Source organism: Solea solea, chromosome 17 (assembly GCF_958295425.1).
Source record: "Solea solea chromosome 17, fSolSol10.1, whole genome shotgun sequence".
NCBI lineage: Eukaryota > Metazoa > Chordata > Actinopteri > Pleuronectiformes > Soleidae > Solea > Solea solea.
Window position 1 is genome coordinate 14,028,214 of NC_081150.1, and position 14,177 is coordinate 14,042,390.

General features: G+C 41.6%; 2 protein-coding genes across 2 annotated transcripts; one reads left to right on the plus strand and one right to left on the minus strand.

Moving 5' to 3' along the window:
* Positions 1 to 4,287: 4,287 nt before the first annotated feature.
* ripply2 (ripply transcriptional repressor 2) lies at positions 4,288 to 5,320 on the minus strand. The gene is made up of 3 exons (XM_058614022.1): positions 4,918 to 5,320; positions 4,744 to 4,814; positions 4,288 to 4,631 (listed from the first exon to the last, which is right to left on the minus strand). Exons 1-3 carry the CDS (start codon positions 5,038 to 5,040, stop codon positions 4,457 to 4,459), a joined length of 369 nt encoding a protein of 122 aa, XP_058470005.1. The 5' UTR covers positions 5,041 to 5,320; the 3' UTR covers positions 4,288 to 4,456.
* A 5,789-nt stretch (positions 5,321 to 11,109) lies between these two features.
* Positions 11,110 to 14,177, plus strand: LOC131443829 (melanocortin-2 receptor accessory protein 2A-like). The gene is made up of 3 exons (XM_058613845.1): positions 11,110 to 11,605; positions 12,517 to 12,616; positions 13,130 to 14,177. The coding sequence occupies exons 1-3, from the start codon at positions 11,488 to 11,490 to the stop codon at positions 13,590 to 13,592; spliced, it is 681 nt and encodes a 226-aa protein (XP_058469828.1). The 5' UTR covers positions 11,110 to 11,487; the 3' UTR covers positions 13,593 to 14,177.

Here is a 14,177-nt window from a genome sequence, read left to right on the forward strand (position 1 = left end):
GAAAAAACCTGCTTCCTGCCGCCATGTTCTTTTTGATCTCAAACGTGTGCGTGAGCGGAACCACAGCGCCCCGCTGTGGCTGGCAGCTGAACTACATGTGTAAAGCACACAAAAGAGCGTTGTAAAAATCCATCTTTTTACATAATGAACACTGTCCTGCGTGGAAAAACAAGGTCTCTGTGAGCCAGGGACGAGCCGAGGTGTGACTGTGGGAACTGAAGGTCTCACCTCGGATGAGTCACACTTCGTCACCTTCTCTGGTGTCTGGGATCACACCAGCACAGCTCCAGTCCAGCAAAGCTCCAACACAATTCCCAGGGTCATGACACTCCACTCTCTTCAAATATAAAAAATTAAACCCCCTAATATTTCCAGTGGAAAAAGTGTTACAAAATCATGACAAAATGACTTTGCATGTGCATGAAATCATAGGTTTTCAGGTGATTTTAAAATCCTACAAAGGTAGAAATTAACACACATTAGACTAAACCACAAAGAAACTGGTATCTGTCCTTTTTTTTTTACATTTATACTGCAAAAAAAAACAAAAAAAAAACTTCTTGACTTGACATTAGAAGATGGCGCATGAACGAAGAGGTGAGAGAGGGTGAGTGGCAGTTGTGACACAGAGGTCAAAGTTGGGACCGAACACTGTCCAAACCCCGAGGTGTGCGTCCTTCACACCCACATTCACACAAGCTCATGGGAAACAAGGCGCAGCCTCAGAGTCTGAAGAGTTGAGAACATGTCGCTGTAAAGTTCACCAGAGGTCACACGGTTACACAAGGATGCGATAGTGGAGTGTGTAGCGGCCAACGTTGGAAAAAGACACAAAAATAAATAAATAATAAAATGTATATAAAGTGCCAGGGTCACGAATTGACCTTAGTTACTGTACTTAAGTACACAATTCATGTATCTGTACTTTGTTTATATTTAAAGTTTAATTAATCCCCTTAGGGAAAGTATTCCTCTGCATTTTTGACCCATCCTAGAATTAGGAGCAGTGGGCTGCCACACTGAGTAGCGCCCGGGGAGCATTGGGAGTTGGGTACCTTGCTCAGGGGTACCCCAGCTCTTTTTGGCCGGGTGGGGATTTGAACCAGCAACCTTCCGGTTACAAGTCAAGTTCCCTTTCCACTTGGCCACGGGCTGTCCTTTCTAGCAACTTTTACTTTTACGCCACTATATTTCCTCTAATTATCTGTGTTACTCATTACTACCCTATAAAAATGAGAAGAAGAGTTGGTATTATGGTCTGTATTTATATAGAGCTGCATTACACTACGGTTTTCACCCTTTCACACATCGTTCATTTACACGCCTCAACATGGGGTTAAGTGTCTTTGCTCAAGGACACATATAGACTAGCAGAGCCAGGAATTGAACCAACTCACCCTGCCACTGAGCCACCATGGCTACTTTTACTTCTTAACTTTGAGTACATTTTATATCAGAAAAGTACAGTAAAGGTCATACACTTTAAGACGTTTACTTAAGTAATATTACTAAAAAAGTGAGTATCTGGAAAGATACTTTTACATGGAGGTCAGGTCTGGCTGTTATTTGTATTTGATCACGTTACGTCCATGTGTTTTCCCGCATAGTGCCTGGTTACCAGGAGAAAACAGTCATTATGTCTCATGCCACCGCAGAATTTTCCAAGAACCAACAGTGTTTCACTCACATACCAACAAGCATGACTGAATTCTGCCGACGTCACCTAACTATTGAAACTATTTGAACAATTTTATGGCCAAATACTGTAAATGAACCCAGTAAAAGTGCATTTAAAACAATTGTTTTCATGTGGACCCGTTTAGTTGTGACCCGATTTGCAGTATGAGCCCATTTATGCATTAATGTGTCATTTCTATTTATTTTTACGACCATTTCTGTCACACGTAACCATACTTCGACCAAATATTTACAACAGATACACATGGTAGTGAATCCAAATGCAATTTTATGCATAATTATTTAAAACATATACACAATTAAACATATACTAAGGCTCTTGACGCAGTTTCTATAGGAATAACATGTTGAGTTTTTGCTTCACTCGACCTAAAGTTTAACTCTGGAGGTGAGCGAGTTTCACACCTAAGTAAGTGACACTTTGAGAGTCCTGGCACCAAACCCTGGGAAAGTCCAGGCCAGGGTTCAAGAGGCTATCAGAGCTGCATTATAACGTCTGTACATCTACATGTGGACAATATAATGTCTTTTTGATGCTCAAATCTGTATGTTATTATATACCAGCATTATAAATAACTTGCTCCAGGAAATACAACCTTGTTTTCTTTACATTGTGCCACACATTTTCCTGTTATTCCTCCAGTGTGAGAGATGACATGTGCGTTTGCCACGTCAATAAAATGTATTAAAAAATCAATCTGATTTAAAGCTGTGTCCAGTGGAGGTCACGAGCTCAGTGGCAGTGCATTGGCCCTCTGGTGTCTGCCAGCACCGAGGTGTGTAGACTTTGCACCCTGCACGACACCCAGAGGTGATCCCCAAGGTTCCCACAGGAGAGCCTGACAATGTTCGGCACCAGAGAGAGAGCGAGAGAGTTCAAGAAGTCAACAACATGAAACCCTCTGCTATTATATCACTATATTATATATCTGCAGAAACAAACGTATGCAGCACTTTAAATGGCATTTGCTGTGAGGTCATGTGCACTGACCTATAACACTATATACTTCTTTGTGTAAATGCAGGGACATAACACCTTTTTTAACTGATCATGGAGATTTTTTTGGAGGATTATAATCCATATGTATGTCTGAAATAAGCCTCACTTTAAATCTGCAGCCACTTTATAACCAATAAAGGTCCAACCTCTGTGAGCCAATAAAGCTCCTATCTATAGTACATACTCCTTAGATGGCACAGATAAATAAATATAGAGCAAAAATAAAAACACTATTTACAAGATTTACATTATTTGAACGCCAATTTCGAATTTCGTTCTCTTTGAATCTTTGGAAGAAAACTGAATAAAAAAAGTCAAATGTATACATGTATATGAATTAGAGAGATGGTTCATGTTCATCCACCAGTAGGATGGTGTGTCTGGTTTATAATGGGTAATTTATTTGTTTATAGTGGCCTCAAAAATCTCAAAAAACAAAAACAAAACCCCAGAACAGTAGAATATGAGCTGAGTGCATTTCCCTTCCTTCTCTCTTCAGTAATCATACACTACACTGCCAATGTGGCATTTCCTGTGATTTAATTAGCAAAAAAATGGACATGCATGTAAATGACTGAAAGACTTTCTGAGTGAAAAGTGATATTCATGGAATATTCAAATGTATTCATATTTAGAGACACGTATTCAAAGAACAGAATGTGCACAGTGAGAATTTGGGGCCATGACAGCTTATGTTTGCCCCTGGGCCTCAAAATGGCTTCATGCAGCCCTGATTATTATACATTATATTGTTTTGTTTTGTCAAGTTGAAACTTTTTGGACTGGAATATATTTTACTTTCTTTCTATACTCAGTCATGTCGGTCATTGCCGTTTCTTGCTATATGTGAACTATGCGAAGGGCATACAGTAGGGCCCCCGAGCCACCCGGGGTAGAATCAAATGACCTGTCTCTTGTGTTTAATAAATCCCTATATACACTTGGACTGTTTCATTTTAATACGAGTATAGTTATCATGACTGTAGCCTGTTTTGCTTGTGAAGTGTAATGTGGCATCTTTGGCAAACTAGCCCCCCCCAAACAGCATCTTGCATAAGGCCCCCACAACGCTAGAAACAGCCCTGATGTTGGTATTTCACAGTTTATTCATCAACTCTTCATAAATATAACCTTTTGAATCCAAATCACTCAAATTGAAGACTATTTCTAGTCCATGATTTTCATTTGTATCATGTTTTTATTTAAGATCTACAGATTCTTTCTCTGTGTTTATCTCAGTCCATATGTGTGTGTGTGTGTGTGTGTGTGTGTGTATTCTCCACTGAGGAGGTTAAGCACCTTCCACGTGTCACGCAGTTTCCGCACTCCAGGCGACAACGCGCAGGAAACGTCGAGTTTACCACTGAGCACTCAAGGAAAACAGCTGCGGGGAGTTTGCGAGGTTCTAATGAACGAGTGAACACCAAGGCGCGTCTTTACGCACAAGAAAACTCCGGTTCGAAACCTTGCTTTTCACTTATTTCTTAAATTATAGACACACATTCTAAAAAAGGCTGCATCCCAAATAGGACCCAAGACAAAGATATATATATATGTTTCATGTATTTTATTACAAATGTCAACAAAATACAAATGAGGTAGAAAAGTGTGAAATCAATAACTTAAGCATTTACATTCTTGTTAGGAGAACCATCAAAATTATATTTACATATATTTACAAGAATAAATTATAAAGGGAAAAATAATAATAATAATAATAATAATAATATATTATAACAACATTGGTCTCCAAAGAGTTCAGTTCAGCTCCTTGTCCATCTCCTCCTCATCGTAATCGTCATCTTCATCGCTGTCTTCGTCGCTGCTGGAGTCCTCATAGGGACAGATTGTCGCTTGGACCGGGTAGTTACGCAGCAGCATCTCTGCGTCTTGGTACAGGTAGTCGAAGCATTTCGACTTTGGCCAATACAGCCTGAAAAGATAAGAAAAAAAAACGTTATATTATGAGAAAGTCATTGATATGATACACAGTTTACACACGTCATTAATAAGAAATAACAGTAAAGTAAATAAACCAAACTTACTTGACTGGGTGTGAGATTTGAGGAGTTTTGGAGCTCTTTGCATCACAAACGTCTCCATGCACCGAGTGAATCTGAAATGTAGAAAATGAACGTGTTAGACTTTACTTAAATCACCGAAAAGTTATTAATAGTGTCAACGCAAAGCCTCCGGGACTTGAAGTTAACCAAACGTACCGTGTGCGCGTCAATGTTCTCCTCTTTCCCAGTCCACGGTCTCCACAGACGGGACTGTTGTTGGGTTACATTGTTGTTTCCAGGGAAAAGAGAGGTAAATCCGTTAGAAGTGTAAGTCTCCATGGTTCCGCTGTGGTCGTCAGTTCAGCTTAAAGTCCTCAAGAGAATGTGCCGATGCAGAGCAGTAACCTCCTATTTATCGGAGTCCTTGCATGGCATGCCGGTGCCAAATTGCGCTTTGACGCGTCGCCAAGTGTTTCCATGCGCCACGATGGCGAGGTGCGAGGTCACACTTCAGCAAACTCCGAGCATTTGGTCTCTTATCTTCTTCTTCATAACGAATCTAGAAAACATGTAATACATTTAGTAGAACATGTTTTCTGTAGATATTGGCCTATTTTTTCCAATTTAAACTTGTTTTTTTTATGTCACATTAACTTTAAATGCTCATTACATTCATCCTAAGTCATTTGAATGTAATCGTTTTAATCTAACCAATTCAAAAGCAGCAACTTGGACAGAGTGTTCTTATAATCTGACCCTTTTTTTTAATTAATAATATGATTTTTTGTTGTTTTTAAGTAGTTGAACTCTTCATCCCCTTCTTCGCCTTTCACCATCTCTCTGTTTCTCCTGAGCCATTTGGGGGTGTGAGGTGTGAACAAACACGTGCCCTAGGGAGGAAAGCTCGTGCACTGCGTGGGGGGGTTGACACGCGTCAGCCCTTCATTCATACAACAGCAGGAGGGCCTCATAAAGAAGCTGCACCTCAGCAGATGCACAACCTTGAATCGCCAACCCCTCTCTCCAAGGGACACATTAGATAATGGGCTCTTAATTAACTTCCATCAGAGCTCAATTTCTGCTCGTTCATTTAAACAAGTGATGTTTTCTCAAAGTGCGCCATTAGGGGGCAGTGTGGGGCTATATTGTGGGATGAAATGACAGCGATAATACTCAAGTCTGATGCGTTCATGGCCAAAAACATCATGTCATGCCCAATGCCAGAGTCAGCTTTAATATTTTCACTCACCCATCAGTGTGCAATACAGAACATAGTATTATTATCATGCCCATTGACTTATTTAGCCTGAATGAGTAACAATGAAGCAAAGTAAAGGTGGTTTATAGAATTTTTATAAAATCAGTACTTTTAACATTTTGACTTTTGTCAGCGAGGCCAGAGGCTGAATTTGCTTGACTGACGTAACTTAATAACTCTTTTCATATAGCGTTCCCGGAGATAATCCTTCTCTTTGGATGCACTTTTTTCTATGGCCCATCATTCCAAGGTCATATTACGAGTCTTTTCTGCCCAAGTTATCTACACCTCGACGAGATGCTCCACACACACAGAAATCTCTCTCCCCTCTGCATTTAACCCATCTTTTTTTTGACACAATGGCAAAGACACACAAAGCAGTGGCAGGAGCAGTGGAGCGATGCTTTCCTTGACCTGTATTTCCTTGACCTTTATTTCACACGCTGGGTAATCGTTCGAGTTTCCGATGACGATTAGTTAAAAGAAATGGGATACAGGTTAAACAAACTTGATATTGTCTTGGCTCACTTTGCAACAAAGTACACAGACATTTAGAGACAGTGAGTCATACATTATCTCTGAGACCAAGTTAAAGAGCTTATAAATGTACTCTGTTGTCTCTCCACCCTGCTGCCGTCACACTCCGACAGATAAATAAAAGCCTGTAACAGTTGGGTGTCACTGAGTCCCCCCCCCCCCCCCCCTCCCGGTCCAAATGGAGAACTCGTCTGTATTTATAAAGGCCTCATTAGTCTTTATCAGGATTATTCAAATCCAAAAAACAACAATGGTAATAAGTGTCCTGTACAAATACACACAAAACTGTCAAACGCCAAACTGTTACGACACAAAATGTCATAACAGTGTGGTCCCAACTGTACGAACTCATAAATCTCAACACCGTGAATATCTTTGCTTTTCCGCAACCGAGGTGTATACATTATTTCCTTTCATTATTCCCTTAGAATGTGATATAAATGAAATAGGTTGTATCGTTGAGTAGAGGAGCGGAGAGGAGAGGAGGAGCGGGGGGAAAATAATCCTAGATCGGGCCCTGAAATCAGTTCAGCAGCTCTAGTAACACAAGATTATTCGGCGAATGTATTCCAGGGCACAGCAGCAGTGACCTTTGTCTTCCCTAATTTCTGTGTAATTCTTCAGCTCAAGATGACATAAGGGGAAAGCAGGAGAAAGTCGAGGGCGGGAGCAATCTAACACTCTTTCCAGCTTCACAGCTCCATCTGTATTCTTTACATTGAGAGGTTGGTGTTAGAAGTACGTCTTCCTTATCTTGATATATATATATATATATGTATATATATATACATATATATATATATATATATATATATATTTGTTATGTGATACAGTGGCGGAACATTCTCAGAGGTCAGAGGTCACAATCTCCTCTGTTATTTCTCACAAATGAGGCAGATTCTGTGCTGCACAAGTGGTCATGTTCAGAAGCAGCACGTTTAAAAGCAACACAGACACAGAATAATAATAAAAAAAAAATCAATACTACTTTTGAAGAAAAAGAATCTGTAATAATAATAATACTTTGTTTAAAAGAGGGAGGGAAAAGGTGACCAAAAGTTTAAGAAGACGAATTGAAGTGTTTAAAGAGGGAAAAAGTTAAAAAGCAATAAAAAACTGAGAGATATAATCCTAGAACACCTTCCATAGGCAGCAGCAAGGAGGCATCCTCACCAGATGATCGAACCACCTCAACTGACTCCTCTCAACATGAAGGAGCAGCGACTCTACTCTGAGTACCTACAACCCTATCTCTAAAGGCCCTGGTATACTTTGGCGCACATGAACCCAAGGTGCACGGTGCTCGCGACGCCAAATGTGTCATCAGCCTGCACGTGCAACCCAGATTTTGGAACGGCGCGTTGGTGTGCGTGGACAGTGCATGTACTCCACCTGCATCACCTGCAGGTGGAGTATTGAGCCCCGTTCACCAAGCAGAAAGAAAACAAAACTTCTATAAATTCAGGTAGCAAATCGTTCAAGATTGGTCTACGGGTTGAAAAATGTTTTTACAACCTAGCGTGCCATGATGAGCGAATGAGTGACAGTCTGAATGGCTCTCTGTGAAATTTGAGCCGGGCTCTGAGAAACGGCGACCCAGAAGGTCAAACTGAAACTTCCGGTGTTCCCTTGGAAACCACCTAACAGTGGTAAAAAAAAAAAAAAAAAGAAAACTCAAACTCAAAAAAACGGGATTAACTTTCCCAACTGCTCAATATTATGAGGCACTGCGTCGAGTTTATGATGGAGAAACGGAGTGACAAGGCTCCTCGATCGCAGCTGAATCGCTGGAAAATGGCCCGCACCACTTGTGAAAATCCATACAGATAACAAAGGCAGCAAAAACTCTGTCTCTGAGGGTTGCAGTCGCAGAGCGAGGAAAGGTATGATTATACAGTATGCACAGTCGATACCACAGGCATTGAAAATGACTCCATACCATTGGCACACATGAGAAATGTGATGCAGTAGCTGTGTCGTTCTCCCCGGGAAAGAGATAGAAGGAAAGGAAAGGCAACTACAGAGTGTTGATTATTCAAGGATAAGATGTTCATTTGTTTGCAAATGCGTTTCACACGACAACAACTCTGATGCTTAGGATATTTCATCCATATTTCATATTTCCGCAGAGCAATCGGTGCAGTGGTCGGTGGTCGCTTTGTGCAAATAGAGAACGTTAAAGTGACTAGAACTGTGGAGCACGAGTGTGCACGAATAGAAACTCCATCCAGCTATTGTTGCTTATAGAAAAATAACCTCCAGTTTCTTGCAGGGTTTCTGTGGTTTCATGAATGTGGCCGGAATCTGCTCAAGCTCATACGCACTGACCCTGCAGCGGTGAGTCAGAGAGCACAGCACCCGGCGCTCAGGGTCGTTTCAAAGGAGGTCAGAAACAACGCCTCACATCAGTTTGGACTCGAGAAGACCAGTGACGGCCAAACGTGGGGGGCTATTGCAATAGGATTCACCCATAACATACAGTCCCAGTGTCAAATCATGTGTATTTACAAGTGGAAACGTGATTAAGAATGTTATTCTTAAGCAGTAAATAACAATAGTCTGATTATACCTTTTCTATTACCAAGCAGCGTGTGGCGGGACTGTTGTAGCTGAACATTTAGTGGAGCTAATGAGGCCACTTCCCTCTGGTGTTTAAGATAAGAAATAGAGCATAAAAGAGGGGGGTGAAATTGACATTACATGCACCAGGAGCAGAGACATGGCTTGAAATGAAAAATGTGTAAATTAAATTATTTTTCTTTCTTTTTTTTCACTTTTAAAGGTCTAGCGCGGGGCGATTCAACTTAGCATTACTCACGGACCACATAGAAAAATATCTGTGTCCTTGGGCCATGCACATGATCAAGGTAACTTTCAAAAACAAAATATTGTAAGTGCATATAGTAGTGCATTTCATCACACCTTAATAAAAATGGAGGAGGTTTTGTTGATTGAATATTTTCCTTAGCCTTACAGAACTTCTTCTACATTTTGTTGGCGGTTGACAACAACAACGTGTTGGTGCGTTATCGCCACCAACTGGTATATCCTTCGCAATAGCAACACTCATGCCTAATCTCTTTTAATGACCTCCTCTTAACTTTTATATTCTGTAAATTGTCTCGTTTCTGTAACTATTTGTACAATCTATGCTGCTGTCTTGGCCAGGACTCCCTGGAAGTGGAGCTCTTGTATCTCAATGGGACCTTCCTGGCTAAATAAAAACGGCACCTACAGTGTGTTCTCCAAAATTTGAGCACCTTATTTTCATTGTGTATCATTACAATAACATCACAAGACACGAATCTTGCAATTTCAAAGGTAATAAAAGAAGAAAAAAGAAGAAAAAAAATAACATTTTATACGCCAGGGTGCCATAGAGACTTCTGCTGCAGTAGTCCATCAGTTTTTGTGGGGTTTTTTTATCACACACGCAGGACGATGTGTGGTCTTTACACAGTTGTGGCTAAAACACTCAGCTCCCCTTTTATTCACTCTCCACAATCTTAAAGCAAGGTTAACCAAGTCTGAGAGTAACTGGCTAATATTTGTCATAGCAACAACGAAATAAACCAACATCAGCATGCTGTCGTCCGTTTGATTCTCAACGTGGACACAAGGTTATGTTTAAAACTACATGGATGGTTCCAAATTGGATTTTTAAAAGGGAACAATAACAACCCCTGCAAATAGAGGCGGAAGCATTATGACCCTGATTTGGAATGTACAATGTATAAAGGGGAGCAGTGGGCGGTATAAATCTGTGCCTGCGAGCAATGGAACTAGCAACCGTCTAGTTACCAAGAGAAATGGCCTTCCTCTTGGCCACAGGTGGTCATCAAGACCATGGAAAATTCTTTGTTAGCTCTTCAAAACTGAAAGTAATGCAGCGGCTGATCAAGCCTGTCACTTGAGTGTATTTATTTGAAAACCTCCCGAGTGCACATGGTTTAAAAATGGTTGCTTTGTTTGCATTTCAATCATCTCCTGCTTCACTTAAGTGGTGGATGGGCCGGCGAATCATAGAGATTTCCTCCAAACTGAATTAGTTTCCACTGAATGCTCAAAAAGATTGATTTAAGTTGTTTCTCTGCAGCAGCCAGTTATTTTTTTCTCCACATGAAAGGGCTCTCTGTTTTAAAATGATCATTCATTTTCACATTTCATCATGCATCATTGTAATGTGCTTTGTTCCATCGAATCAGAACAATGACTATGAGCTGCCAAAGATTAGTAGCTATGTGCGGCAAATGGTGGTGTTATGTACAGTATATTATATTTAGAGTGGATGTAGGATTACAGTAACAGCAGAAGAATGTAGTTCCCACTTTATGACTTTTTCCTATTTATTTATCTATATTTGCAGTCTGCCACGTTTCAGAATGTTTTTTTAGGGAGGGGCAACTAAAAGTGATGTTTTTTTTTAATATAAGCATCAAACTGAATTAATTTTTCACCCCTAAATGTGCATTTTAATGCTTTAAGTGTGTGAAAATGATCTCTAATTGATTAATTAGAACACACACACACACACACACACAGAGACCTTCCTTGAGATGATTTGCAGGAAGCACCTCGCACATCTTGTGTGGGAGGATGTGCGTTTGTCATCCCCCCTCCTCACACCACACACACACACACACACACAGCAGACTCGACTACTGCTGCTTCCATGGAGCGCATGTTTCAGTATCCCAGCGGTTTAATGAGCCACCAGAGAAGCGGATGTTGGGAAAACAGTGATGCGCACTGAGCAGCGCCGAGGACTCACGGGCATGATGACTGCGAGGGAGTTTCTGCGCTACAGTGAAGCCATGGATTTCCCTGCTCTTTATTACGTGTTCGGCATGTTTCCTAATTCCTGAACACGCGTGGAACACCTGGGATTGTGCTTTGTAAACTTCACGCGTACGCATGCACGCCAGCCCGGACCATTGACGAGGGATTTCTTGCTGGAGGGTTGTTGTCAAGGCGCAAAGCACAGGTCTGAAATGTCGGACTTCCACAACCGGAGTCAAACCAGCGCACGTCGGGGAGACTACGTGTGGCAGTATGAATATTATGACGACGAGGAGCCCGTGTCTTTTGAAGGTCTTAAAGCGCACAGATGTAAGCCGTTACTTCACTGAGCCAACACTACCTTCTGTTTTTTACTGCTATTTGCCTAATGCTGTGTGTGTGTTTGTGTTTGTATTTGTTACCTCTTTAGGTCGTGTGTTAAACACCGACCTTTTCAGGACTTGTCCTCATGGGGACCAAAACCTGTGTCCTGAGAAATTGGTTGAGTTTAGGACTCAAATTTGCTCTTTTTAAAAAAAACAAAAAAAAAACATATCAACAGTGTCCACAGATGATCTTAAATCCAAAGGAAGAGATTTCCAATGTGTAGTCGGTACAACCGCAAAAGTAACAGCTCCTGTTGAAGATATAAGGCTGTCGCAACTCCTAAAATTCAATTCAGTTTCATTTATATAGTCCCAATTGAAGGGTTTTACAGTCAGTACAGCCTCTGTCCTTAGACCCTCTTGTGAGGGAAAAACTCCACAAAAAAAGGGGAAACGTACAGACATGTACAGAAACAAGTTTGCTAGATAACAGACAAAACATCATGTTAACAAGAGACAAAGAGTGCAACGTCACCTGTGATTGGTTTCTCATGTCACGCTCAGAAAAGGACAAGCCGTGGATGATTCTAATATTAGCGTTACCAGTAATGGCAAAGGATGGCCTTTTTCACCCCCTATGTACTGAATGGATTAGTATGTTAGTATATGTTTATTATTATCATTATTAGTATTATTATTATTATTATTGTTGTTGTTAATAAAATGCCCAGAAGTGCTCCTGCTTCAAGGCTCGAGTTAATTAATAAAACAGAAATGAGATTTTGGCAAATAAGGCAGCTGCTTGCTCCTTCTAATCAGATTAAAGGGGGAAAAAACAAACTGAACGTCCGCCTAAAAACCCAGTAATTGAGAACCCAAACCAATAACATGAATTCTCCTTCTCTGACATTACAGACTCCATCGTCATCGGTTTCTGGGTAGGACTCGCAGTGTTTGTCATTTTCATGTTCTTTGTGCTCACGCTGCTCACCAAGACAGGAGCACCACATCAAGAGTGAGTATAATAAGAGGGGAGGGCCCACACACACACACACACACACCCCACCACCACCATCATTTCAGCACCCAACGAATTGGCACGATAGTCAGCTCCGACTCCTCTCATCTCAGAAATGGGGCAGCTTTCATATCTGAGGGCAGAGTCATGATGCGAGCGAAGCCTCAGAGAGAGACGATGTTGTAATGAGCTCCTCTGGTGCGTCTGCTATTCTCTGTGTACGTCCAGCTGTAAGGCATTTTCATTTTGGTTGCCGCCGGTCGTTGCCGTGAAAGCAGATGTGATATTTGAGTTGGAGGGAGTGGAGAATGAAGTCACCGGGGTTAAGCTAAGATGAAGCAGGGGGGATTTATTGGCTGGCAGTAGACATGGGCCTGTGACATTCTCTCCCCATTCATTCATCCAAAGGAAAATAACGGACTGTCTTTTATTAGAATTGTTTTTTAGACAAATCTTAAGCCATTTTGGGCATTTCTTTACCAGCTACTCTTTTCTAATTTCCTTCCACAGAAATCCAGACGCTTCCGAAAAGCGCCAACAACCCGGGAACTGTCTGGGCGACATCGGCGGCCCCCAGGAGGAAAACGAAAAAGCCTTCTCGCGACCGCTGCTCGCGGCACCCCGCTCGTACTTTCACTTCTACATCAGCGAGGAGGACCAGGGCGAGGGGAAGCAAAAGCCAGAAGACAAGGGAGCCGGGAAGCACACAAGGGCTGGAGCCCAGCAGGGGAACTGCAGCCAACCCCGAGGAATCAGCTGCTTGGGCGTGGATGATATGGAGGAGGATGTGGACGAAGGTGGCGGACACCAAAGTCACAAGGGCCTAAAGGGGGAAAGTCAGAGAGACAGAGAACACGCCTCCTTGTCTCACTTCAGCATCCCCAACTTTGTGAATTTGGAGCACAGTTCAACGCTGGGGGAGGATGATTTGGAGTATGAGCACTCCAGGGATGTGCTCTGTGACATCCCTTAAGGCTGCTGCTGCTACATGGACAAAGTGGTGTTTGTTATGTTATTTGCTTTACGTTCGTAGGCCATTTGTGACCTAACGGGGAGAAATCCTTGTCAGCTGCTTCACACATCTACCATTTTTTCCTTCTGAAGCTTCAAGTGTTTTTAGGTTTTTACCATCGAGCAAGAAAGAGGCCAACAACTCCCTACTAAGGGGTTCTAAATGTTCTAAAAGGACATTTTCATGCTAAAGATAAAACTGTCTTTCACTTTAGCTCCTCCGAGACACAGTGTGTCTGTACTGTACCTGAACAAGATGAACAGATAGAAGGTCTCCAGGGGAGATAATGTTGTGTAGAAACATTGTTCCCGTCAGGGCCCTTTGGACGATGGATGGTTGAAAATTGAATGCTGTATATAAGAAAAAAAAAAAAATATCTTAAATTAGTGGCAAAAAAAAAACCCTGAACATACCATTGTTCTCTTTACAGTGAATGTAAGTCTGAGACCTTGGATAATGATGAAGAGTTAGTCATCAACATCCTGTTGATGCTCCGTGGTGTTGGCCCCAAATAAAGACTGATGTGGTCTTGGAAATGAACTCAAA

What these genes read in the sequence shown, in the direction of transcription:
- ripply2 (XM_058614022.1), bottom strand. Translation starts at nt 5,040, where the DNA reads ATGGAGACTTACACTTCTAACGGATTTACCTCTCTTTTCCCTGGAAAC. An exon ending in AGAACATTGACGCGCACACG is followed by an intron (nt 4,815 to 4,917) that starts GTACGTTTGGTT and finishes TCTACATTTCAG; the next exon opens with ATTCACTCGGTGCATGGAGA. An exon ending in CAAATCTCACACCCAGTCAA is followed by an intron (nt 4,632 to 4,743) that starts GTAAGTTTGGTT and finishes TTATCTTTTCAG; the next exon opens with GCTGTATTGGCCAAAGTCGA.
- LOC131443829 (XM_058613845.1), top strand. Translation starts at nt 11,488, where the DNA reads ATGTCGGACTTCCACAACCGGAGTCAAACCAGCGCACGTCGGGGAGAC. An exon ending in AGGTCTTAAAGCGCACAGAT is followed by an intron (nt 11,606 to 12,516) that starts GTAAGCCGTTAC and finishes CTGACATTACAG; the next exon opens with ACTCCATCGTCATCGGTTTC. An exon ending in ACAGGAGCACCACATCAAGA is followed by an intron (nt 12,617 to 13,129) that starts GTGAGTATAATA and finishes TTCCTTCCACAG; the next exon opens with AAATCCAGACGCTTCCGAAA.